Source organism: Zingiber officinale, chromosome 8A, assembly GCF_018446385.1.
Source record: "Zingiber officinale cultivar Zhangliang chromosome 8A, Zo_v1.1, whole genome shotgun sequence".
In the NCBI taxonomy this organism is placed as follows: domain Eukaryota; kingdom Viridiplantae; phylum Streptophyta; class Magnoliopsida; order Zingiberales; family Zingiberaceae; genus Zingiber; species Zingiber officinale.
Window position 1 is genome coordinate 9894384 of NC_056000.1, and position 27494 is coordinate 9921877.

Below are 27494 nucleotides of genomic sequence, written 5' to 3' on the forward strand. Positions count from 1 at the left end.
ATAAATCTCTTCTTCATAATAAATCGGTCAAAAAGTATAATTTTGACTTTTTTGCAGGAACGGAGTAATTGTACACGACAATGAATTGGTCACTGGTCAAATCGTGGGCCATTTAGGGTTCAAAATGGAAAGGCCCACTAACTATTTCTTTATACAAAACGTAGCTTTAAGTTAATTGCACTTTGACCCTTTCGGTTGCGTATTGCTCTCTCTTTTGACTTTTGTCAGGTCGATAATAAAAAATAATAATAAACTAATTAATATCAAACTTGATATGAAAACTTTTCAGGATAAATTTAAAAGCATTTATAATATATCTTATGTGGAGAAAAAAATTCTGTAAAAATAATTTGTCGCCACCGTAATAACCTTTCAAGTCGCTTCCAATCTTTTACTTATTTAATATAAGTCAATGGGGAATGGTAGATTTTTTTTGACTAGATTCTCTTTGGATAAGTTTAAAAAATATTCCTTTTGTGTGTAAAATGGTTAAAATGGAAATTATAAGTGCTCAAAAAGAAATTTACTTTCAAAATTGTCCTCATTCGGGACGGTGACCATAACGTAAAGCCGCAGGGGCTCTAAAAGGTGGAAGGGTTCGCGGTAAACTTACCGTTGACGGCAGCGGAGTCGACTCTGAAGAATGTTCGCGCTCCATTGCAGCTTGGTTTCTCTCGCTCCAGTCTTCTCTCCTTCCTTTTCGTTTGGTTCCTCCCTATCCCCAGCGTCCTCTCTACTTGCTCCTCCTCTTCTTCCCAAGAATAGTTTTCGGTTGGGTAATCCTTGCGATGCTTCATCGTACTCGGACCAGAATCGAAATGGAAGCCGTATAAGGAACCCTAGCCTCGCTTATACTGCGAGAGAAGGATTAGATTCCATTGCAGGTGATGGTGAAGTTGAAGGAGATGTGCGATCTCCTGGGACAGCGAAGGGGTCGGGGACGACGGCCCGAGGGAGGCGGCTTCTTAAAGTGAGGGAGGAGAAGCGGAGGAGGGAGTACGACCGCTTGCATAACTACCCGACCTGGGCTAAGTATGTAACTATACATTTCTCCTTTTCGTGCGGAGCTTTGGATATTCATGATAAAGAGAATGTTTTGGCATCCTGTGTATTTAATTTCGGAAAAAGTGTTGATTTATTTGACTATAAGTACAAATGATCTTGTTTTGTCTTTTTTAAAATTGAAATATTTCTATGCACAAAGGTTGTTCGACATAATGCTTGATTATTTTCTATCGCGCACACACTAGAGATGAGGTGATATATGCTCAGCAGTGTGAGCATTTTAACACGGAAAATTACTCTTTTTTGCGTAATTGTAAGATACTGCCTTGTCCTTAATCCGAACATCCCTCATTATAATCCTGTAATTTTCCTTAATAGTTCTGCTAATGGAGTTGAACTCTACATTAGTTAATGTTTTTATCTTTAAGGATATTAGAGAACGCCTGCAGAGATGATGCTGAACTCCGTGCAGTTCTTGGGGATAGCATAGGGAACCCAGAACTTATGAGAAAAAGGGTTTGTTATCTACAGTTTGTATTGACGTTATATGATTATGTAATAGAAGATTAATGTTGATGTGCCTGATAAGTTTTAACTAAATACTTAACAGGTTGAAGAAAGGATTCGGAAGAAAGGTGGAGACTTTCGCAAGTCAAAAACAGGATCTGTCCTTGCTTTTAAAGTTAACTTTAGAGAGTGAGAAATGATTTCTTTCTTTTTCTCATTTTATGTCGTCCTTTCTTTTTTCCTGCTATTATGAATTTGCTCGCCAAATAACTAGTTGATACAAGTAGAATCTTAGGCATTGGTTCACTTGGATGGATAACTTGGTGCGGGAAGGGGAGTGGAAGGGAAGGAACAGAGAAATATACATAAGCGCTTCACAACTTGTGCAACTTTTGTCCCTTTCAGAATTTCCCTTCCCTTCCTAGTCTTACAATCAAGTAAATCAAGCCTTACTGAAAGAGAATGTGTCTTTTGGGGTGAAGTTAAAGCCTTACAGAAAGGGAAAGTGTCTTTTTGGAGAGAAGTAAAAGCCTTGATGAAAGTTAATGGGTATGCTTCTTGATGATTTTCACATAAATTAAGTTAGTATTTGATCATGTCCAAAACCAGCTAAGATGGCAAACTGGGGATGTGGCTGTACGGTTGACGCAACGAAGACTCTACGTAGCTCTGCAAGACAACAAACGTCAGTGCTGGGCCGGGAAAGGGTTCCGGCATCGGGCGCTCAAGTCAGTATCCGGTGATCTCAAGAAATGAGAATTGCAGCAAGTAGATGTAGAAGACGAAATTGCGCATACCTTTCCTTGTAGCTAAGAACCCTCTTTTATAGTGTCAACATGGTGCTTGTGCACGCATCTCAAGGCATAGGCACATCTTCCTAGATGTCCTAGGAAGAGACAGGTCAAAAACAACCATATAATCCTCTGACGTGGCAATCTAGAAGTTTCTAAAGTACTATTTACCTATTGGATATATCCTGCTGTCAACAGCACAAACTCCCAAAAGGATATGATAAGATATTTGGCGGGACCTTGCTCGGTCGATCGTCGTTCGTTCGGTCGGGCTTACCCTGCTCAGCAATGTTATTAGGCCTGCTAGCTCATCCCTTTCAAAGCTTCCGACTGTCCTCAATTATCTTTGTCCAACTGGACATAGTGCTCAATCGACAAGACTAATGACTGCTTATCTTTCTTTATGGTCGAAGGGCAATTTACTCAGTCGGGGCAGGCTCGGCTTGCTTGTCTCTCAAGCTGGTATCATTCGCTCGGCAATACCTAGTCCGCTCAATAGTATTCAGTCCGCTCGGTAGTATTCGGTCCGCTCGGCCGTAGCCGGTCTGCTCGGCGGACTTGGATACCCCGCTTAACTTTATTTCCATGTCAGTCAGTCTTCCCTACTTTGGCCCATCCTTGGTGGGACCCTATATCATTACCCGATCACAAGCCTCCCCTTTAAGTCTAGTCGAAGGAGGCTGCAAGTCCATTCTCGTGAGACTCTCTACCCGATCAGGCGTCTTACAACTCAGGGTTGCCTATAGACTTTGCTGATGTCTTCCCAAGGTTTTTTAGCCGCCGTTCGGATGTTGCTGACGAAGACGTCCGGTTTTAAAGCCGTCATTCGACTGCTGAAGCGAAGACATTCGGTTTTATAACCATCGTTTGGCTGCCGAAGCGAAGACATTCGGTTTTATAGTCGTCGTTCGGCTGATGAAGTGAAGACATTCAGTTTTATAGTCACTGTTCGATTATTGATGCGAAGACACTTAGCCAATTTTCTGATTCCCCGCTGAGCTATGCTCTCGACAATAGTGGTTTTTAATTGTCACTGATGTTCTTAATTTCTCGAAAACCACTCAAATCTCCTTCCATTAATGCTAGGCATGCTCAGCCATGCCATGCAATCATGCTCTCAGCAATACCATTAATGCTTCCGGTAGAAGAATGCCACGTGGAGTGCTTGCATGCCGCCGCAGACGTGATGTGACGGACGACAGTTTGGAAATGCTGTGACTGCTGCCTTTTTGAAATCAATGGTCGCGATAAACTCCCCTTTTCCAAAGCCCTTGATCGAACGGCTGAGAACGACCGCTCTCCACATTTTTAAGCCACCAATTCTTTCTATTCCTTGCACCATCTTCCTCGCGCTCACCGTCGCCTCCTCTTTCTCAGCCGGTGATTTCTTTTGCAGTAAGCTTCTCTCCCTTTCTTTCTTCGGATCTTTTGATCCTCTTCCCCTTTTGTTCTTCATAGTTGAGTCTCCTTATCCTCCCCGCCCGCCCTCGGGCTCTGGTATACCTCCACAACCTCTAAATTCAACTGCGACGAAATCGACCAAATGAAGTTTACCTATCGTTTCCCCATTGATTGCCAACTTGTCATCCCTTCTGCTTATGACCGTCCTCATCTGTCGCATGATGGCTTTCTCACATTCTTTAGGGACTAGTTTTACGTTGACCTTCGATTTTCCATTCATCCTTTTTTCTTAGAAGTGTGTAGGTATTTCCACATCTCTCTGAACCAACTAGTGCTCAACTCCTTTTGGTTGTTGTGCGGGGTGGTCGTGCTATTCCGTCTGTACGGAATTCCCTTAGTACCTCGTGTGTTCCATTATTTTTATTACCCTAAGTTATTCGAGTCGGGTACCTTTTTGTTTCAAGCCTGAGTGGGCGCTGTCTATTTTGATAAAATAAAATGTCGTCCTCCAATAAGCACTGGAGGGAGCATTATTTTTTTGTTCGCTTTCCGTCCAGCTCAACTTCCGACTAGTTGGCAGATGGAATTGATGAAGCCTCCATCGCTCGGAAGATATCGAAGTCGATTGGACTACCTCTAAGCAGCCTCTAGTTTGGTCAGTTAGAAATATCACATACACTGGCTATTGTTGGAGGGTGTCTTCTACGTGTTCGGACTGAGCCCGATCCGAACGCAGCTTCCCCTTCCCCTAGGTATGTCCTTTTTCTTCCCACTATCTTTGAATCTAATTGATTTTTCTTCCTTTTTTGCAACCTAAATCATGTCAAGGGCATGGCTGAGCGACAAAAGCAGACTCGTCGACGCGGAGATCAACGCCAAGGGTGTCGCCGAGCTAGAAAGTTGTGGTTTACTGTCGGTCGAACATTTCGACAATTCGACCGGCGAAGTAGGGGGGAAGCCACGTGGCGGCTAGCAAGGCAAGAGGAAGTTGGATGACCGCTAGCAATGTCGTGGCCGCCGCAGGTGAACTCCTCCCCCCCTAGTGACCATCCACTGCGCTGATCACGGTGCCTTCAGAGTCGGTCACCTCGGGTGAATCATTAATCCAACGGCGTAAGAGGCATCGCGGGGACGCTTCCTCCCATTCGACTACCTCTGCCCTGCAAACCCCTACACCTATCGCCCCATACCCGAACTCTGAGCGAGGCGAGACCTCATCTTCCGCCATCCCGGAGAGGGAGGCTGTCGTTCCCACTTTGCCATCGTCTGATCGGACACCCTCACTTTTTGCGTTGCCGGCAGGGATTATATGCGCGCAGCCAGTTGCGTACATACCACCTCAGTTGTCCAGGTCGGCCACCAGGTGTCTATCATCTGCTCCTCCCCGATGTCCAAGTCAAGGGGTCCGGCCACTTCTAAGCTGTCGGGTTCGAGCGGCCACAAGCACATAACGATCATCATCCATCTACCGACCGACGAGTGGCGTCGCCCGGACGACGCCGAGCCGCGCTCCCCTAGCACCAAATTAAGATTCAAGAACCGCTAGCCTAAGTCTGAGCCGATGCAAGGGCTCGCGCGGCGACTATTCCGCCTAGGGAGCTTGTAAACGGCTTCACTCAGAAGTCCATCGGGGTATATATATATATTTTTTACTAAGTGTTACTTTTGTTTTCCTGATCGGTGCTTATTAACATGTTCTTACTGCGGTCTAGATGGAAAGTCTTGTAACGCCCCGCCCCTCCTGCTAAGGCGACGGAGGTTACTTTAACATACATACCTACTTACTACAGTGGAAGTCTTATTTATAGAAATTAAAACTTTTTTTTACTTTAAAATCACCATGACTAATCACCTGAACATATAAAACCACATAGCATACTTAACATGATTTTTAAGTCATAATATCCAAACACATAATTAAATGTCATGGAGTCATACAGCAGTAACATAAACTAGGCATAGTTCTTATTAAACAAAAGCAGGTCTTTCTCCTTTAGCCAAGCCACTACCACACACATCCTTCTAGCCCCTCCTGCTGCTCCCCTAGTTTATCCATTCCTTGCCTTTATCTATGGTACAAGAAAGTAAGCTGTGAGCACTCATGGCTCAGTAAGTTCCTTTCCTACTCACAAAAATCGTATAGCATATCAAAATCACAACACATAACACATGGAGACAATTTCATCATATCATGCAGCATATCATGGCATATCGTAACATAATCGTAAGGTATCATGGCATAACATAACATGATCATCAAATGCACCCCGACATATCATAACATTATCATAAATATCATGGCATAATCATAAAGTATATGCAAGGTGAATTTCTAAACATGTATCATGAAACATATGCAACATGTCTTTTGAAAACTTATAATATACATACTTAAACATAATCTCAACATAAGGGGGGCCTCGGCTTGTACCACATACATAAATGTGCGCGTCCTATGTAGGTCCAAGGTAGCAAGTCTTGAACCCTACAAGGCATACATACTAGGTCCGTTTCTTAGTCCATCGACCTAGGGGCACTTAGAAGCACATCCCTAACGAGGCTCGTTTCTTAGTCCATCGACCCCGGGGCGCTTATGGAGCTCATCCTTGGTACAAGTCTTAAAAGTAAAGTAGCATGTCATACATATCATAATTCTTAACCTATCATTCATGTCATATTCATATCATGAAGAGTGCTTCTAGTCCTAACTAATAGGGAAGCAACTCTTAGGCATAACATAAAGCATGTATAATTGGGCACACAGCACATCATGAATTTGGGCACACAGCACATCATGATCACATGCATAATTGGGCACACAGCACATCATGAACTTGAGCACATAGCATATCATAAATTTGGGCATATAGCACATCATAAATTTGGGCACATAGCACATCATCATGCATAGGTCATAAGCATACATAAATGAGTATAGCAGCATGGCATATTCTTATCATATCATAAAGCATTGCATGTGAGGCACATGGGAAATCATAATTAGGTCTCTAACCCTAATATCATGTAGTGGCCGAAACATGTAGTTGTAGCCTAGGTTAGCAAGCAACATAAAAGCATGTGAACCCTAAACCTTTATCATATCCTATATCATAAGGAACACCTTGAGCATGTTTAGTTTGGGTTCTAAGCTTCCTAGGTCTTTACTTATATCATGGCCGAAACTCATCAAGCATCAAATTAGGTTATAAGCAACATACAAACATGTTGACCCTAAACTAATGTCATATCATATATCATGAGGAACAACTTGAGCATGTTTAGTTTGGGTTCTAAGTTCTCTAAGCTTTTAACCTTATCATGGCCGAACCCTAGCAAGCATGATTCTAGGTTACAAGTAGCATGAAAATGTTGAACCTTAAACCAATATCATAACACATATCATGAGGAACATCATAAGCACATTTAGTTTAAGTTCCAAACTTCCTAAGCCCTTTAATCTAAGGTGGCCGAAACTTGTTAAGCATGGAAACTAGGTTTCTAGTGGCATAAGAGCATGGAAACCATAAACAAATCTCATAGCATTTATTACAAGAAACATCATGAGCATATCTAAGTTGGGTTCTAAGTTTCCTAGGCCTTTAAACTAATGGTGGCCGAAACATGTAAGACATAGACTAGTTTTCATGTGACATAAAAGTATGGAAACCCTACACAAATTTCATGGCATTTATTACAAGGAACAACATGAGCAAACTTAGTTTAAGTTGTAGGCATCCTAGGTCTTAAAACCTTGTGTGGCCGAAAGTTATAGAGCATGTAACCAAATTCTATGCAACAAACAAGCATAAGAACATCAAGTTAGTTTCATATCATTTCATCAAGAAGGTCATGAGCATCTTAGACTTGTTTTAAACTTTCCTAGGCCTCAAATCTTAACATGGCCGAATCTTCATAAACATGAAATAGAGTTCAAATCAACATACAATCATGGCATATCATATTAGCTTCATATCTTATCTTAGGGAAATCATGGCATGCTTAGTTTTAGGTTTAAAGCTCTCCTAGGCCCTTAGTTCTACCATGGCCGAATGTTCATGAGCATGAAAATAAAGTTCCAATCAACATACAAGTAGGGGAAAATGTTAACAACACCATTATCATAGGGCACATATCATAAGAACAAGGGAGCATGTTTAGTTTGAGTCTTAAGCTTACCTAGTTCTTTTGTTCATGCTTGGCCGAGAGTCTAGGATCATGAATCTAAATTCTAACTAAACATTCTAGCATAGAAATATTAGGTTAACCTCCTACCATAAGATACATGTCGCAAGAAATATAATGTGCATATCTAGTTAGGTCTTAAAATTCCTTAGATTCTTCTTTTTGTCTTGGCCGAAATTTTCCATGAAACAACCCTAGGTTTTTAAGCAATCTATCTTCATGAAAACCACATGAGCTATTGTACCACAGGTGAGGGGAAGCTTACCTAGTTTTCGCTTGTTGATCCTTAAGGAAGTGGTACCCTTGTGAGGAGGGAGGAGAAGTTTCTCTTCCTAGTTTCCCTTTTTGTTTTTCTTGTTCTTGTATGAGGTAGACCTTGAGACTCCTTGCTAGTATTTGTTTTCCCTTAGAGAGAAAACCTAAACTCGGCTTTTGGAGATGAGGGAGGAGAGCTCTAGTTCTCGGTGGAGAAGGGAAAGAGGATGAGGAAGAAGAAGATTTAGAATTTCCCTTTCTCTTTTCTCCTCTAATCCTTTTTATTCATCATGGGAAGGATTCTTGTCCCCATTCATCCCCCCCCTTTAACTTCTCTTTAATTCCCACGAAAATGAGAAGGGAGAGAGGAGAGGAAGGCAATTCACCTTTTGCTTGCTTCTTCTCTTAACCAAGAGGAAGAGGAGGTAAGCCACTTGGTTTTCTCTTGCTCTTTTCTTAGTTTTCTTTTTTTTCTCCTCACCTTTAACTAAATTTTTCATTCCTTCCTATCCAAATATTATTCATTATCCTAGTGGTTATTTCACACTAATTTAACTCTATCACTTGTGGGAGGTTCAAGGTTCAAACCTCAACCTCTCCTTCTTTTTATTTCTATTATTTCTTTTTGATTCCTCTTACTTTCATGCTCTAAAGAAAATACTATCCATATACTTATCTTATAATTTCGTGGGTGTTACAAGTCTGGCCATGTGCCAGAGGTTGGCATTCTTGGAGCGCGAGCTATAGCAACTACGTGCTCCGGTCGGGCGATCAGAAGCCTCCCAGGCCCTTATCGATCAATTGAATGCGGAGGTGGCCCGACTGAAAGAAGACTTGGACCGGAGTTCCGAGAAGCTGCTAGGCTCCGAACGGGCACTCGGTGGAATAAAAATCACTAGCAAGCCCTCCAACTCGACCGACTTACCAAGTAGGCTCATTCTTTTGAGTCGAAGATAAACTCTACCAATTCCAGAAAACTCAAAGTCATCAAAGACCTGGACATTAAAAACAACGCGGCTCGAGTTTTGGCTCAGAATCTCAAGGAGGCAGAAGCTACTTTGGAGGCAGAACGAGCAAGCTGAGCCGCAGAGCAAGCGACGACCCAACTCCAGCTCGATGCAAAAGACACCGACCTTCATTAAAGGCTGAGTTGGAGGCATCCCGAACGGCTTTTGATAAGTGACAGGAGGAGGAACCCAGCCGGTTAGAGGTTTTCAAGGTGAATTATCTCCGTTCTGACTCATTCAACGATAAGCTCACCAACCAGGCTCTTCGCCTCTTTAACTGCGACATCGATGGGACCCTCCAATAGTTGAAGGACGACGGCTATCTCTCCTCAGAGTTGACCAACAAAATTATAAACAGGGAGAAGCTCACAGTTGCTCCCGGACGACGTCCTCGACTACCTCGACTAGTACTCTCTTCATATTTCTACATAGCTTTTTGTACTCCCCTCTAATACTTTGTAAAAATTTTCAAGTGTCAATGAATGTGCGCCCGTTCGGTGGTTTCAAGCTTTTGCTTTAGTGTTTTGTTAAATATTCTAAGTGTCATTTCGTACGTCCCCGCTCGGCGCTGTTTCCCGTTCTATAATCTCTAACCCTTGTGAAAATTTTGTAAGTGTGAATCCTTGCGCTCCCGCTCTTCTAAGTAATTATTTGCTAAGGCACCCGGCTGATCTTCTCAGCGTAGGTCGAACGAGTCGCCTGCTCGAGTCCAGAGTTTCCAGGCGCGAGAGCAACTTTCTCTTATAACTCGCCTGATCTGGTCGAGAGCCTTTGACACGCCCAGTCTGAACCCGTGGCAATTATCTTTCGTCGCAAGTGCAAAGCTTGTTTGTAACTCGCCCGACAAGTCGAGAGTCTTTGACACGCCCGGTCTGAACCCCGTGGCCATTATCTTCAGTCGTGAGAGCAAAGCTCGCTTATAATTCGCCTGATCGGATCGAGAGTTTTTGACGCGCCCGGTCTGAACCCTGTGGTAATTATCTACCGCCGCGAGAGCAAAACTCGCTTAAACTCTCTCGGTTTGAACCCTGTGGCTATTATATTCAGTCGCGAGAGCAAAGCTTGCTTATAATTCGCCCGATTGGGTCGAGAGTCTTTGACGCGCCCGGTCTGAACCCCGCGATAATTATCTTCCGTTGCGAGAGCAAAGCTCGCTTATAATTCACCCAATCGGATCAAGAGTCTTTGACACACCCGGTCTGAACCTGTGGCCATTATCTTCAGTCACGAGAGCAACGCTTGCTTATAACTTGCCTAATCGGGTCAAGAGTCTTTGGCGCGCTTGGTCTGAACCTCGTGGCAATTATCTTCTATCGCAAAAGCAATGCTTGCTTATAACTCGCGGGATCGGGTCAAGAGTCTTTAACGCGCCCAGTTTGAACCCCGTGGTAATTATCTTCAGTCCCGAGAGCAACGCTCACTTATAACTCACCCGATCAGGTCAAGAGTCTTTGACGCGCCCGATCTGAACCCTATGGCAATTATTTTCAGTCACAAGAACAACGCTTGCTTATAACTCGCCCGATCGGGTCGAGAGTTTAGGACACTTAGCATTTTTTCATTCAAAATTCCTTACATCCATAGTAGGTTACATCCTTCTAGTTACAAACTTATTACCCAATCCGATAGGGCTACAGATGATTCACGCTCCATGGTCGGTCAAGCTTCATTCTGTTCTCATCATGTAGATAATATGACCTCGAGCTGAGCTTCTGAATCACCTTATAGGGCCCTCCCCATGGGGCTTCCAACTTGCCGACATCGCCGACCAGCTTGACTCTTTTCCAGATAAAGTCGCCAACCTAGAATGACCTCGGCCTCACTTGTCTATTATAATTTTGCTTCATCCTTTGCCTGTATACCATCATCTGAACGGTAGCCTTGTCTCTGATTTTTTTCAATTAAATCTAACTCCATTAGTCGCCTCTCATCGTTATCCTTATCGTAAGCTACATCGGATCGGACTCCACTCCCATCTTGACCGGCACTACAGCTGCCCCCCATACTAAGTGGAACGGGGTAATGGCGGTCGCCTCTCGGGGTGTGGTAGGTAGGCCCACAGCACGCTCAACAGTTAATCCGCCCAACTCCCCCGGGCGTGGTTGAGCTCGGTCTTGAGTCCCCGAAGGATTTCTCTATTGGTAACCTCCGCCTGGCCATTACTTTAGGGGTAAGCCATCGAAGTGAAGACCTGCGTAATACCATAGCTGGCGCATCACTCTCTGAGTCTTCTTCCTTGAAACTATCTTCTATTGTCGAAGATTAGCCTATGAGGGACGTCGAATCGGCAAATGACATTTCGCCATAGAAATTTTATGATCATCTGCTCGGTTATTTTGGCTAGCGGCTCAGCCTTCACCTATTTGGAGAAGTAGTCCACCGCTACTAGGAGAAACTTCCTTTGTCCGGTCGCGGAAGGACCCTACAATATCCATGCTCTATTGGTCGAACGAGCATGACACCATGAATGTTTTCAGTTCTTCTGTTGGCCTATGCAGTATGTTTTGATATTTTTGGCAAGAGATGCAGGTCACCACTGTTTGTGTGGCGTCGGCTTGTAGTGCAGTAGGATTTTTCTTGCCAACGACCACCCGTCCGAATTACTTCCGCAAGAACCTTGGTGAACTTTTTGCAGAATGCACTGGACGTCATCCGATCTGACGCACTTGAGTGGGGGTCTTAAGTAAACTCTCTTGTACAGATGATCTCTAATCAATGTAAACCGTCTGACCCTCTTTTTTTAGTAGCCGAGTCTGCTCCCGGTCGGTCGGTTTGTTCCCTGATCGGAGGTACTCGATTAGAGGCGTCCTCCAGTTATTGGCAGCTCCCACTGTTGGCCTATCGATGTGGGCCAGCAACATCACCTACTCGATCGGCTTATCCAACACCACCGGAGTCAAGGAACTCGCTAACTTTGCCAGTTCGTCCGCGTATTGGTTTTCCACTCGAGGGATCTTTTAAATACTGACTTCTTGAAATCCCACCTTCAATTTCTCAAATGCTTGCGCATATAGCCTTAGCCTGACATTATTTATTTCAAAAGTCCCTGAGAACTGCTACGCCACCAATTGAGAGTCGGAGTGGAGCACTACCCGCGTAGCTCCCACATGTCTTGCTGCTTGCAGACCGGCTATCAACGCTTTGTACTCTGTCTCGTTCGTGGCTCTATAGTCTAGCCGAACGGACAATTGCATTCAATCTTCACGTGGTGATATCAAAAGTATGCCCACGCCACTGCCTTGTCGAGTGGACAACCTGTCCATATAGATCCTCCAAGTGACTTCCGATTCGGCGTTCACACTTCTGTCACGAAATCGGCCTAAGATTGTGCCTTGATCGCCGTTCAGGGCTGAAACTGGATGTCAAATTCGCTCAACTTCGTAGTCCATTTAATCAGCCACCCGAAAGCTTCGGGATTGAGGAGGACCTGCCCTAGAGTGTTATTAGTCAACACAATGATCGGATGCGACAAAAAGTAGGGGTGTAACCTCCGAGTGGCTAGGACCAACCCGTACGTCAATTTCTCGAGACAAGTGTAGTGACATTCAGCATCTTTTAATATATGGCTTAAAAATACACTGGCTGTTGTTCAGTGTTGTTCTGCCGCACCATCGCTGATGACAAGTATATCTAGAGCGGCTCGCCAGCGATGAGCTTCTCCAATACAGGTAAAAAAGACAAATAAGTCTTGAGCTCCTTCCAAGCTTTGTCGCATTCGGCGTCCCATTGAAATTTTGTAGTCCGGCGCAGAACCTTGAAGAACTGATGGCTTTGATCAGAGAATCTAGAGATGAACCTGAATAATACGGTAATCCGTCCGGTCAGCCACTGAGCCTCCTTCAGGTTACACGGCAGTGGCATGTCTTGAAGCGCTTTTACTTTGCTAGGATTCGTTTCGATCCCCCGCTCGATCACTATGTAACCAAGGAAGCACCCACTTCTTGCTCTGAACAGACACTTGTTTGGATTGAGTTTGATTCTGTACCTTCTTAGTGTTTGGCAAGTCTCCTCAATATCTGCACAAAGATCAATGGCTCGGAGGAATTTTATCAAAATGTCGTCGACATATACCTTCATGTTTCTACCGATCTGCCGTTTGAACACCTTGTTTATCAGTCTTTGATAAGTGGCTCCGGCGGTCTTCAGTCTGAACGACATCACATTATAGTAGAAAGTTCTGTCGACCATTATGAAGCTGACATTTTCTTGATCTTCTCTACGAGTGGCACCTGGTGGTATCCCTAGTACGCATCAAATGTGCCGTCAAGTCCACCATCTGATCAATGCGCGGCAACGGATAGTAATCCTTTGGGCAAACCTTGTTTAGATCTTGAAAGTCGATGCAGATCCGCCATTTATTTCTCGGCTTGGAAACTAGCACTACATTAGCAAGCCAGCTCGGGAACTGCACCTCGCGTATGTGACTGACCTCCAGCAGTTTGTCTACTTCTGCTCGGATGATCTAATTTTGCTCCGAGCTGAAGTCTCTTTTCTTTTGTTTAACTGGCCTAGCGTCCGGTCGGACGTGTAACTCGTGCTGCGCCACGGTCGACGAGTTGCCTAGGAGCTCGTGTGTCGCCCATGCGAACACATCATGATTTTGCCTTAAACAGGCAACTAGCTCCTTTTCGGCAGCCAGGTAAGCGGTTATGAAAGTGGTAGACTCCGGTCGGCGGCTATGAAAGTGGTAGCCTCCGGCCGGGCTAGATGAATTTGGACTTATTCCTTCTCGTCATACATCAGTGCGGAAGGTTTCCTCATGATTGCATTTACCCCAAGCCGTTGGGCCTTCCGAGCGGCTTTCAACTCGGTCTTGAACATCTCGACGTAGCATCGCCGAGCGGCCAACTGGTCTCCCTTCACTTCTCCAACCGAGTTCTCGACGGGGATCTTCTAGCAAAAGGTGGAGACGAGCGCCCGGAATTCATTCAACGCTGGCCAGTATGACGTTGCAGGCGGACGAAGTCTCCACCACGATGAAATTCGTCGTCCTTGTTCTCTTGAGGAGCTCTTCTCGGAGAGATATGGTCAGCCGAGCCTAGCCGATCGGCAACACTTCGTTGTCGATGAACCTGTATAAGGGAGTCATCATGGGCTGCAACTCGCTCCGGTTAATTTGCAGTTGATCGAACGTCTTCTTGAAGATGATGTTCATCGAACTACCTATATCTACGAAAGTACTGTGAATATTATAGTTAACGACTACCGCTTGGATGATCAGAGCATTGTCGTGAGAGACCTTCATTCCCTTTAGGTCTCGAGGACCAAAACTGATCTCTGGCCCTACTGCTGCTCTGCTGCCTCCGACGACGTGGATTTCCAGGCATCAGGCATGCACCTACCGGGTTCGATTGGAGTCATCGTTGATCAGGCCCCTGCGATCATTCCTATGTGCGGTGTTGTGGCGGTTCTCCTCTTCTCGAGCTGAGGTTCGCGGGCGCTCAGCTAACGTTCTTCGGTTCTGTGTCGGCTATCGATATTGTTCGACTAAGGGCCTTCTCTCTTCCCGCCATCCTCCTGACTGCTTGTCATGGTGACGGTCAGGAGGCGGGGATCGATGGTGCGGTCTTGGCGAGGCCACTCGTCGGGCGTTCGGCTTGAGACTGTAAGTCTCTGGTGTTATGTCTCGCCACCCGATAAATCGAACAAAAGAGTGGCGTTTCATGGTCATCTTTCGTTGTACCTTCCCCGTTCGACTTTCACATGCTGGACCGTGTGTGTACGGGGTTCTTGCTGCGATGCTCCCGCTCAAGACCCTTTTGGTGGTGGGTTTGAATAGGTCGTTCAGCGTTCCGGTACGACTGCTGGCTCGGGGATCAGTTCCCTCCTCCGAGCTGTTTGGGCCTCATCCACATTGATGTACTCGATAACATGTCCGAACAGATGATCGAAGTCCTTAGGGGGCCTCCGGATGAGCGAGTGGAAGAACTCGCCCTCCAACAGCCCTTGTAAGCATGCACTCACAGGGATCTCCGGCATGGCCCAAGGGACTTCCATAGCTACTTGGTTAAATCTCGTGATGTAAGCTCGTAGTGCCTCCTTGGGCCCCTGTTTGATCGTGAACAAATTGACATTCGTATAGCGGCGACTGCTTGCGAAGTGTTGTAGGAACGCCACTCGGAAGTCTTTAAAACTACATATAGTCACTTCTGAGCCGATCCGGAGAGTGTAGTGAGAAACACTCAGCATTTGACCCTATCGAAGTACTGATGGAGCGTGACCATGTTATCAAATTTGATAAGGTGATCCTTGAGGTCGGCTGCCCCCGTGTATTCTCCGATGGTTAGCGGCGCGTAGTGTCACGACAACCGGCCGTCCAGGATCTCCTGAGAGAATTATCTGTTTATCCATTCGGGAGAGTCATCGAGCCTTGGGGATTTACCCTTGCGCTCGTCCCGACTTCCTCTAATGAGGATCCTTGGGCCCTATCCGCTCAGCCTTGTTCCTTTGAAGGGGTGCGGAACAACACCCGATGATAGGGGATTGGTGCATCCGGTGCGTATCCGAATGTGTCAATTGGCTTGTTGTTCGGCCGACGAGCGATGACACTTCCTGCTCGGTCTCTATAATCGGCTTGTTGACCTATCGTCGATGTCGTGGGTTCATTTACTAGGCGATCGACTAATATCCTGCTCCAACATTTTCGCCGCTCGCGCTTGCACCAGCATGTCGAGCTCCTCTTGCATCAACGTCATCGTGGTGAGTCGTCTAGCATCCTCCATCTCAGCGCTTTGGATTCACGTAAGCTTCCCACAAACGGCGCCAAATATGATCATGTCGACAGCGAAGACTCCACGTAGCTCTGCAAGACAACAAATGTTAGTGCCGGGTCGGGAAGGGGTTCCCAGCGTTGATCCTCCGACGCTCAAGTCAGTTTTCGGTGATCTCAAGAAATGGGAACCGTGGCAAGTAGATGTAGAAGATGAAGTTGTGCATACCTTTCCCCGTAGCTAAGAAGCCCCCTTTTATAGTGTCAACATGGTGCTCGTGCACGCATCTCAAGGTGTAGGCACATCTTTCTAGGTGTCGTCGGAAGAGATAGGTCAAAAAGTATCTCTAACATCATTCCTCAAGCAGCTATGCAATCCTCTGACGTGACAGCCTAGAAGCTTCTAAAGTACTATTTACCTGCTGGACATGTCTACTGCTGTCAGCGGCACAAACTCCCAAAAGGATATAATAACATATTTGGCGGGACCTTGCTCGGCAGACCGAGCTTATCCTACTCGGCAGACCGAGCTTATCCTGCTCGGCAGTGGCATTAGGCCTGCTAGCTCGTCCCTTTCAGAGCTTCCCGGCTGTCCTCAATTATCTTTGTTCGACGGGATGTGCTGCCCGGTCGGCGAGACTAGTGACTGCTTATCTTTCTTTGTGGTCGGAGGGCAATTTACGCGACCGGGACAGGCTTGGCTTGCTTGTCTTTCAAGCTGCTGTCATCCGCTCTGCAGTAATTGGTCCGCTCGGTAGTACTCGGTCCGCTCAGCCGTAGCCGGTCTGCTCAGCGGATTTGGATACCCTGCTTAATTTTATCTTCCACGTCAACCGGTCTTCCTTACTTTGACCCATCCTTGATGGGACCCCATATCATTACCGGATCACTATTTATACAAATTATTGAATGATGAGGATCTTGGGCAACATTTGAAAATATAAAAAAAAAAAAAACATATGTGCATATTTGGTATACAGGAAGCAGAAGTATCAGAGATGTGAGGGATCAGAAGCCGTAGTATTTTTTATTAACCATGTAATAAATTTATTGAACTTATTGTGATTACAAACTGTAGCACAGTAGCAGTTAATGGAACTATGCTCCTTGTTAAATTTAGTTTCACATTCATTTATGACTTGCTGATTAGTAGGAAAAAAAAAATCTTCATGCTAACTTCATTAATTTACACTTCGCTAAATTAGTTTAAACACAAACTATTTATTTAAACAATTTTATTACTAATCTGTTTGATTTTGATTATAATTGCCAAAATGGAGATTAGAATGTGCAACTCAAGCTTTATTTATGTCTAGAACATCAACGCCATACGAAAGGATCCTTTACTGGTTTCTGATACAGATAAGTACTCACTAATTTTGGACCTGTACTGACTGAATCATTGCTCTTTAACTAGAGATTACCAGTATAGAATTCCAGAACCTGGTTGTCTAATCCTGGACACCTGTTACAATAACAATCTAATCAAAATATAAATTTGTATGTTCAGATTATTAGAAAGAGTTGGCTGTCAAGACACATGAAGGTCTAGAATGGATAATCAAATACTGAGAATATACCATACTATGCTAAAGTAACTTATCATTCCTATAATGATGCCTGATACTCTCTGTGTGGAATTCTGAACTACTGCTTCTTGATAATCATAGGTGGGTTCTGTTTCTTCTCATGCTTTAATTTCTCTCTACTAAGTATTATAGTCCTCTTCTATGCAGTTTTAATCCTTTAGATTCTTTTATATGGTTTGAACTGTATGGTGCACCTTCAGATCGTGATGTTGACCTTCTTGGTAGTGTAAGTCAATTGTCCTATTAGTTTTCATCTTGTATCTTTTTCATTCTTTTCTTCTCGTTTTGTCATTACTTGTTTCTTACACAGGTTATTCAGTCATGGTATGTTATGGGACGTTTAGGAGCTTTCAACTCCTCTAATTTACAGGTTTGCTCAAACAAAACTCACAACCTTGTGCTATTTCATTATGTATTTTTGTTATGTTATTTTTCTTGTATCGCTTTTCTTTTTTTCCTTTAAATTGGTGTCTATCTTCGGGAAATTTTTTTAATCTCGTCTATCTACTTTAGTTGGCAAACTCATCCATGGATTACAATCCACTATATGATTCTGATAAAGCTGCTCAAGCAATGCCTTCATCCTTCCATGATATTGGCGATGTTGAATTCCAGGACAACTGGGGAAGGGTTTGGTAAATTATTGGGTCTAGTAATTTCATGGAAATATAATTACAAGAGTTGCACATTTTTCATCTGTTTTTGGTTAACTAATCCTATTGCAGGGTGGACCTTGGAACTGCTGATTTCCTTGCTGTTGATGTATTGCTTAATTGCCTTACTGTATTGAGCTCAGAGTAAGACTTTCTTTGAAATTACGTCTCTATCTTTTTTTCTACTTCAGCTCATTGCTTAATTTCAGAGATTCCCATTAATTATACTCTAAGCTCCGGACAAACCTTTTATTATTTGACTACTAACCTGATTTGATTATGAACTGGAGGAAGCAATTCTCATACTAATCAGTTTGCAAATATTTTCATAAAATGGATACCTTCACAGAAGAATGGCACCTAAAACACAGAAGATGCATGTTTTGAAATAAACAAAATTCACAAGCAAATATTCAAACAGCCAACAGATATAACTCAGTAACCCTTGCAAGGTTTTGACCATGTCTATTTCATGTTCTAAATTGGCTAATGGTATTCTTTTTCACTAGATGAGACCGTGATGTTTGGTCATCTAGTGTGTGAGAGGCTGAAGCACAGGTTAATAAGGCTCCAACAGGCTAGAGCCTGATTTATTCAAATAACAAATTATTTTTAAAAAAAGTTCAAAGGTAGTACAACTTTCATGTTTATCAAATAAAAGAAAAAAAGGTAGCTCGGTGCACAAAGTTCCCGCCATGCGGGATCCTGTTAAAATATAACAAAACATTTAAGTTTCATATTAAAAATGGTCATTCAATCTCCGTTAAAATGATGATGTGACATCCACACAGTATGTTGTCGCGCATGCTTGTTTTCCTGCAGAAAAAAAAGTCAGACCTCGGGCGCCTCACACGGTTGGTCCCACCGTCATTTGTAGAAATCGAGTAGGTCACCGCGTGGGAGGGTATCACACATGCTTGTTTTAGATGTATATGTGGATACCATATATTTTTGTTGTCATGTTATTCAGTCTCCATTTGGAAATGGATTTATCATCGAAACAGACATTAGAAGTGATGAACGAATGTGGAAATTGATATCATCATCCAAAACAACAGTTTACATATCATCATTTTAAAGAGACTGAATAAGGGATGCTAGATTTTAACATTGTGTAAATTGTGTTATATTAAATAAAAACGAACGGTTCTCTGTGTTGGATTGTCTAAAAGTGTACAGTTTGCTATATTGAAAAAAAATAATTAATCAGGTGGACGACCGGCCCAGCCAGTTTTGCTACATTGAGAAAAGCTTAAAGGTTGTACTAGATTGTTGTATTAACTCAGATATATTGACCCATTATTTGATTGCCATTTCATTATATATTTCAGAACAATTTATGATAAAGTATGCGGCAATCTCCCAATTCTGAATAAGCTGCTTGAATCCATAGTTGGCATGAAGCATGGGATCTTATATGACCATGGTGACACCCATTAGCCACATATTTGACAAATTTTAGGGTGATAAGTCATACCCACTGGTGATTGTTATGATATTGAAGTTGTAAACTATCTTCTTCGAGATGCTGTGAACTTTGTAACCTATAGATGTTCAAGTCTGGGGTTCTATTGAAACAAGATGTTTTTAGAAATTTCATGTTCGCACTCTTCCACTCTCAGGTATTTGGGCATTCAGCAAGTGGTCTTTGGTGGACGACGGATGGGTGACTGGGAAGAGGGCATGACTAGCACAGAGGACGGTTACAAAAGTTCCAAAATCTGAGATTGATTTAACGCTCTTACATTCTTAGTTTCACAGCTGGTTCATGTGAGAGCATGCTGAGATTCTTCTCGGATAAAGAAAGAAAGCCAATTATGTTGTTGAGATGTGTTATTTGCTCACTTGTTAGTTCTCAAGCTTTATTTAGCTCTTTGTTTAAGAAAGCAATTCAATGTGGAATAGATTTAAATTTTACATTTTCATTGTGAGTATTATTTGTGGGGTGCCCGATCTGAGAATTTCCAATTTAAGTGGCAAGACCAAGATTCCAGATATTTGCGGCGCTATTTTTGGTTAAAAAATTTTATTTATCAGCATTCCACAACACACCGCCATCACTGTACATTATACAAACTAGATTAGGAAAGCAGCACTGAGTTTGCTGGTGTATTTCAGCAAGATCCTTCCCACGAAGTCCAGTCCGCGGCGCTTCCAACCCTAGGCATGGAGTTGATCCGGGAGTAAGTGTCCACCTTGAAGCTCGCCCCGCACATCACACCCTCGCTGTCCACCCTCGGCATCGCCTTCAGCTTGTTCAACGGATGCTCGAAGCTCCTCAACCCTCCCTCGCTGTGGAACATGCACCCTGAAACATGTCGTCAAAAACCAAGCCCATCGTTGAAGCTTTTCTGCAACGAGCAGCGTTTGATATAATAGGTTTGGAAGAGTACCAGTTGGAAATGGCGCATAGGATTTGCCACAGCTCGCCTTGACGACGTCCAGGTCGTCACAGATCACCACGGATCCATCAGCTGCAACGCCCCAAAACAAAGGCACTCCTCCATCTGAGCTCTATTTTGCAATTAGACATGAAAGAGATGAGATCTCGAAGCCAAAACTTCAATCTATTTCTAGAGCGATCAAAGTGTTTGTGGAAATTTACCAGAGCGGCGAATACGGTGCCGGCCTTGTTGTCGTAGACGACGAAAGCGAAGGAGCCGCTGAGGTCCTTGACGACCTGATCCGCAGGGTAGGGCCCGCGGTCGCGCAGCGTGCGGTAGGCTTCGATCACCAGCAGCGCCTCATTGGTGGACTTGCTGCAGAGCCCGTACTGCCGGATGAGCGAGCTTAGGTTGTTTAGGCTCCCCACGAACATGCAGTAGACATCATCGAAGCTACAGAACAACCTGCAAGAATGCAAAGAACGCTATTAGGTACGCTGATCCCGCGAAAACGAGGCAAACCCGGTACTGCACTCAAGATGTTCGAGAAAATGTCCCAGAAAGATCTTTTTCGCCCTTTTTCTGTTCTTGTTCGAATTCGATCGACCTCTTCGGCGGAAAGTTTAACTTACAAAACAATACACAAGTCATACCTTGGGTGTGAGGAGGTGCGAGGAGAGTGGACAGAAACGAAGGCGAGTGCGGCGCCAGCGGCGAAGGAAGCAGAGAAGGAGTGGCTGGAGTAGGCAGCGTGGAAGTCCTTTAGTATGTCATCTGGTTTCTTCGGCTGCCGGAGAATGGCGCCGGGGCTCGGCGGTATGGCCGGACTGTGGAGCTCCTCCGGCGCCTGGGCCACGGCATTCTGGAAGATCCCTAACATTTTTGCCTTCGCCAAGTAGAGTTCTAAAGAAACACGATGGACGAGTGGCAGCAAGTTTTAGATGGGTCGGTATTTATACCGGAGAGTGGTGAGGACGACAGCCACAGCGGATAGAGGTGGAAGTGTGGAAGCAGGAAGATAAGGCACTGGCTTGTTTGAATTTGATTCTGCGATCTGCACGTCATTCGGTTCGATTACCCCCCATCTCAATCAAAAGAATGACCAGAAACGAGAATACGAAATTTCAAATGATTGGGCGGTGAGCACACAGGGAGTGAGGGGATCTGCTGATGGCTGACGGTCACGGTCAATGAAGCGATGTGCTTATCCGTTTAAGGAAAACGGAAGGAGCATCGTCGGCGCCCACGGATTGCAGGGAAAAACTATGTGCTTTCTCCGCTTCCACGTGACAAGATTAGATTGGCCGAATGTTGTGTGGGCCTCGATAGAAGTGTTCAAAGTTTTAATGGGCCGTAGCCGAGATGCTCCTGCTTTAGTTGGGCCGTATCCCATTAGGCCTTGGCCCGAATTTTGCATGAGTCTGGTAATTTATATTGATTTTAAATACATTTTAGTTATGTGTCGGATCAAATCGATCACGGGGCGGATCAAATCAGTAACGATTCAATCCGGTTAAATCAATGGCGAACCGAAAACTGAGTCTTTGTTGGGTTCAATTCGGATTCGGATGGAAAACCCCTGACGTGCCTATAAGAAACTATTAACGGGATTTGGGTCAGAGAACGTGTTCGTCTTCAACCCCGCCTCGGTCTCCCCTCCTCTAATCTCTCCCTCACTCTTCTCATCTTTGGCTGCCCTAAATCATTCGCCATGGAGTCCCCTGAGCTGCACGGCGACTCCTCTCCCGAAGATCCCCCTCGGCGATCACAGCGCCCTCGATCTCCGATTCTTGGTAACACTAATTATTTGCCCCTTCACTCTCACGATATCTCGATCGCTTGTTTTTAACCTCATGGTGAATTGGTGAATGTCTTCGTTAGTTTTGGAATTGTAAGCTGATGGATTATTGTAGCAGGACGATGATTTGGTTTGTTATTGATTTGCGTAGCTTTTTACCAAGTCTCGGTTTTAGCATGGTTCAAAGTCTGTCTGGTGCAAATAGCAATATAGTGTCGTTGTACTGACTAGATGAATTATGTTGATGGCATCTGAAAGCGAACAGTTGTACTGAATTTAGAACCATGTGCCCTGGATCAATCTACTGTGCTCTAGTGAGCCTTGTTTGCAGGATTGTTATTTTTCTAGTTCAACTGAAAAAAAAAAAAAAAATTATAGCCAACAAACTGTCATTCCGCAAGGGTAAGTAAATTCGTTTGATATATATATTGTTTGTCTATCATCAAATAAGAGATAGCTTCTGTACACTACCTTGAGATAAAGAGTATGAAATGCAATTTGTATAATTCTACATTTCTTATTTTGTCTCTTTCTTTCTGTAACTTGTCATGAGTTTCAACTCTACTGAATAACTTTTGCATTTTTCTAGAATTTTGAACTTCACAACTTAAGATATGGTATGTGTTCTGTTCGTTAAATCCCTATGCACGTGTTCAAAATGTAAACTTTTCAGATGATAAGGAAAAACATACGCATGTGAGACTTCTTGTGTCGAATGCTATGGCTGGGAGCATCATTGGCAAGGGCGGATCAACAATTAATGACTTCCAGACACAATCTGCTGCCCGTATTCAGCTATCCCGTAACCATGAGATATTTCCAGGAACATCAGATAGAATAATATTGATTTCTGGAACATTTGATGAAGTTTTGAAGGCTACAGAACTAATACTGGAGAAAATACTGAGTGAGGTATGGATACTTATTTGTATTGTATTAATAAAAATTTCATTCTAAGTTTTCATTGTTGAATATACAGGTAGAAGATGGTAATGATGTTGAAGGAAGAACAAAAGTCAAACTCATCGTTCCTAACAGCTCATGCGGTGCTATTATTGGGAAAGGAGGGTCAACTATAAAGTATAGTCTGCTAGCATTTTTTTTTTACTTCTTCAGCAATGTGGTACATTGTGATTCTTGAAAATTAGGAATTCTTTCATTGGTTATTACTTATTTTCATTAGATTTGAATCTCCTGAATTTAGAAACAGCCATGTCCAGAAAATTAGACCAAATTACCAGAGCCTCATCCTTTGAACAATTAATCAATAATGGCCAGACTTATTGGCATAATGTTCTAGTTGGACCTGTATGTTTTGTATCAACTAGTACAGAGCATGTTGAAGGTCCAGAAGTGACTATTCAGTTATTTTCCTATGATTTTTGGAAACATAAATGATTATGTATTAATATAAACTATTTTCTTGGTCTTGGTACCAACAAGAAATTTCACACGATGATCTTACCTTCTATCCTCATCATTAACATGGCTGAGCACTCCATTTTTGCAGGTCTTTTATTGAGGAATCCCGAGCTGGGATTAAGATATCACCTCAGGATGATAACTCTGGCCTAAATGATAGGCTGGTTACCTTGGCAGGATCTTTTGAGGAGCAAATGCATGCTATCTTTCTGATATTGTCAAAATTAATTGAAGATCCTCACTATCCACAAAAAGTAAATTCACCTTTTACATATTCAGGTGTGTATCCAATATATTTCTGCTGATTATTTAGTTCTTCTAAACCACTGGTTACTCTCTATATTGCATGAGATGCTTTGTTTTCTAAACATCGACTTTAGTATAATATGTTTCTATCTAATTTTCTGCAAAAGGCTTCTATCTTTATTGATTTTTATTTCTTTCCTAGAATCTTTTTTTCCATCATCTGAGGATTGAGGAGAGAGGATTGTTGTACATTAGTTGGTGTAGCATTCTTATTGCTTGTCACTAGGTTACCTCATTTAAAATTTGTGCAGACTCTTATATGATTGATCAAATGTTGTGCAATATTGTCTCTTGTGAACCATTTGTTCAATGTCAATATGGTCTGAAATTTGTTCTGAACCTTCATCAAGACTCCCACATTTATTTGGGTTTGAGGCACTATTAATTTTAGTTGCTTCTTTTACACATGCCGACTTGTTGGCATTTCTCTTGAATTTTCTTCTATATTTAAGGCTACTCCTCACCTTTGGAAAATTTTATCTGATTAATATTTCTTGTGAGTGAATTGGTTACTGAAGATTATGATTTTCGTTTTGCATGTCCTACAGAATTGTTTTGGTAGGGTGAAAGAGGTCATGTGCATGGGTTTACCTTGGCTTATAGGTCATAATTAGTTTCTTCTTAAATGGGCTAATGGATTTCAGTTAATTATGATTAATGGGAAGAGTTCTACCTCATTCTGGTTGGATGGAACTGCATGAATAAAAACAAATTTCTCTCTGTCTGCCGCATTCTCCTCTTATTGGTTAGGTCCTTGTCCTTCTCATGCTTGACCACAAAAAATTATCCTGTCAACTCAAGGCTTCACTCTGCTAGAGGAAGTATCACCGAAGCAGCCTTATTGACATGATGTTGAAAATGTAAGTGAAACTACAAAGTGGCGTCCCAGCATACAGGACCTAGACAGGGGCGATGGCCTGGCCGGGTTTACCCAGGCTGCATCAATATCCATTTTCTCCTTTCTCGTGGCATGATCAACCTGAGAAACATTTTTTGTCAACATTATGTGACTATCTTTTGTAGTAAAACTAGTTGTTAAACTGCCATGTTTGCTTTTTTATATGGAGGTGTTAATTTTCCAGGCCTTCCTAGTAATCCTGTTGGATATATGATTCCTTCTGCCGGATACAATCATGTGAATTATGGACTAAATGGTGTTGGAGGAAAATATCCAAATAACAAGGTTAGAACATTATTCATGCATATATCAATTTCTGATAAAACAAGGTGGTTCTGATTCAGAGATGCCTCTTCTTTTTATCTACTTTATATGAAGGAATAATTTCATTATTTGGAATACCATTTGATTCTGTGCTGAAGATTGTTAAAGGTAAAATGATTGTGCTAGTTCGTGGCAACTATACCGTCATGAGCATGGTTGCAAACTTTATAATCATGTCATTCCATGATAGAGAATACATGTCAGTAATGCTATGCCAAGATTATTTTCCATTCAATGCCTTAGTGTTGACATCTTGGTAATTCTAGGCTTTGTGCACTCACTTGTCCTCTTTTATAATGGACCTACCAGCACAAGCATGTTCGCAGGAAGGCAGTCATTGTTTCCTTTAGTGCAACTTCTCCATTTTTTCTTTTGTTTTTTCAAAATCATAAATCCAACATTTCTAGAAAGTAAGAACAATACCTATTAGGATAATTCCTTCAGTGGTATGTTGGTTAAATATGTTTTGGATAAATATATTTTGATATACTGAATTGGTGGTACACTTACTACCTTATCTTAAACAATGCTTTATATATGCTGGGAAAATGCTCATCGAGCCACTTTGACCATGTTATATTCTTATGATAACGAAGAAAATTAATCAGGAAATTTACATTTTTTCGCTTGATAGCCATATATGAACTAGCAAATTGACAAAAAAAAAAAAAGTAATGCTTGCCAGCTATAGCATTCTGCAAATGTGTCCTACAGAATAAATTAAAATTCTTTCGTTTTCCTGCTTTGATATTCATGGATCATTCAGCATGAAAGACAAGAAAGCTTGATTGATTATATCTTAGTGTGGCCAATTGCTTTGCTTGAACTTGAGTTGACAAGGGAATGAGCTGATTATTTTAAGCCATTGAGTGCCTTTATTGTTTACAACACTCATCTGATGCACTGGTTGATATTGTATATTTGGATCTTGATAGGACAAGGTACGGATTACCATGCTTATTTATTCTCCAATATATGATGCATCCTTATAGCTTATTGTTTTACTTTCTGATTGTATTGTTACACGAGTGTCCGATCATATGCTTGAAGATTATGTAGCAGTATGTGATAGCTTAAATTCTGACTGGATCCTGACTAAGAATCATTAATTTAACTGTTCAGCAGGGTATGGCATCTCCTGCGATCCTGGCAAGGACTTCTGGTGGGACAAAAGAAGGCCTGAAAAACTCAGTCACAATTGGCGTTGCAGATGAGCATATTGGAGCTGTTGTTGGACGAGCAGGGAAGAACATAACGGAGATAAGTCAGGTTTGTAGAAAAATTGGAAATTATTCCCATCTGTTTCCTTTCACCTTAAATGGATTAGAAACCCTGTTAAATATTATCTGTTATGTTAAACTATCTGCGAGTCAACTAAGGGAATTGTTTACTAATCCCATTTAAGTCAAGAAAAAGGTGTATTGCTCTTCGATTTTATCTAGTAGATTCTGTTGATGCTAATGTTGTAACAGGTGTAAGATTCGATGCCGAAATAATTATTTGTTTTTCCTCACATTGTATTCTGAATTGCAGGTTAGTGGAGCTAGGATCAAGATTTCAGATAGAGGCGATTTCATTGCTGGCACTTCAGAGAGGCAAGGAAGCTCCTGAACTTTTTTAGTGCAATTTACTGCATGTTCTATGTTTTGTTTCTTTATTTTTGATTCGGGTGCAAAGAAATATGTATAGGAAAGTAACGATAACGGGATCACCAGAAGCAATCCGTGTGGCAGAGGCTATGATTATGCAAAAGGTTTCAGCTTCAGCCAATTCAGAAACATGATTTTGGTTGCTCAATGCTGCGGAGTATCCAGATGACCGTAGCTGCTTCCATGCGAGATAATATAACTCAGAATACTGGATATTGCTAGGAGATCAGATATTGGAAAACGTGCATTCCTCTCAATACAAATGAAGGAAAAAATAATAATATTTTTCTTGTACTAGAGGTGAGATTTTTTGTTGCAGTATCATTAGGTGGAGAATAGCTGTTGTATTTTCAAGAATCTCTCCAGTATGACAAGTCTTCCATTAATTCACCATTAAACCTTTAAAACTTGAAGAGACTCCGCGTCGACCACTTAAAATTTTGCGTTTGTCACTGTCCTCGACTTATCCATCATCTGAGTTTCCAAGTTCATTATTTTTTTTTTTCTTCTGAAAAAAAATGGTGGGCAGCGGACGGCGCTCTTTTGAAATGGTCGTCGTTTGACTTTCCCGTTGTGAAAATGATGCATTGGTTGATTTAATTTATGCTATAGCA

General features: G+C 42.7%; 3 protein-coding genes across 8 annotated transcripts; 2 read left to right on the forward strand and 1 right to left on the reverse strand.

The window, feature by feature from the left end:
- Window positions 1–565: 565 nt before the first annotated feature.
- Window positions 566–20413, forward strand: LOC122012354. 3 transcript variants are annotated; one of them, XM_042568869.1, is made up of 9 exons: window positions 566–1032; window positions 1434–1521; window positions 1616–1701; window positions 17594–17672; window positions 17757–17816; window positions 17960–18081; window positions 18172–18243; window positions 19310–19357; window positions 19431–19704. In XM_042568869.1, exons 1-8 carry the CDS (start codon window positions 644–646, stop codon window positions 19353–19355), a joined length of 942 nt encoding a protein of 313 aa, XP_042424803.1. In that variant the 5' UTR covers window positions 566–643; the 3' UTR covers window positions 19356–19357; window positions 19431–19704. The 3 variants fall into 3 exon arrangements, with proteins under 3 accessions (XP_042424803.1, XP_042424801.1, XP_042424802.1); XM_042568867.1 differs by lacking the exon at window positions 19310–19357 and having other exon boundaries at window positions 19431–19703; XM_042568868.1 differs by lacking the exons at window positions 19310–19357; window positions 19431–19704 and adding an exon at window positions 19722–20413 and having other exon boundaries at window positions 567–1032.
- On the reverse strand, window positions 20109–21363 carry LOC122012355 (stem-specific protein TSJT1-like). Its single transcript, XM_042568870.1, has 4 exons — window positions 21137–21363; window positions 20705–20948; window positions 20493–20613; window positions 20109–20407 (listed from the first exon to the last, which is right to left on the reverse strand). Exons 1-4 carry the CDS (start codon window positions 21361–21363, stop codon window positions 20214–20216), a joined length of 786 nt encoding a protein of 261 aa, XP_042424804.1. The 3' UTR covers window positions 20109–20213.
- Window positions 21364–22063: 700 nt separating this feature from the next.
- On the forward strand, window positions 22064–27293 carry LOC122012353 (protein BTR1-like). 4 transcript variants are annotated; one of them, XM_042568862.1, is made up of 8 exons: window positions 22064–22276; window positions 22955–23193; window positions 23261–23361; window positions 23792–23982; window positions 25092–25192; window positions 26354–26500; window positions 26765–26826; window positions 26909–27293. In XM_042568862.1, the coding sequence occupies exons 1-8, from the start codon at window positions 22195–22197 to the stop codon at window positions 27012–27014; spliced, it is 1029 nt and encodes a 342-aa protein (XP_042424796.1). In that variant the 5' UTR covers window positions 22064–22194; the 3' UTR covers window positions 27015–27293. The 4 variants fall into 4 exon arrangements, with proteins under 4 accessions (XP_042424796.1, XP_042424797.1, XP_042424799.1 ...); XM_042568863.1 differs by having other exon boundaries at window positions 22071–22276; window positions 26357–26500; XM_042568865.1 differs by having other exon boundaries at window positions 22073–22276; window positions 26921–27293.
- The last annotated feature ends 201 nt before the right edge of the window (window positions 27294–27494 follow it).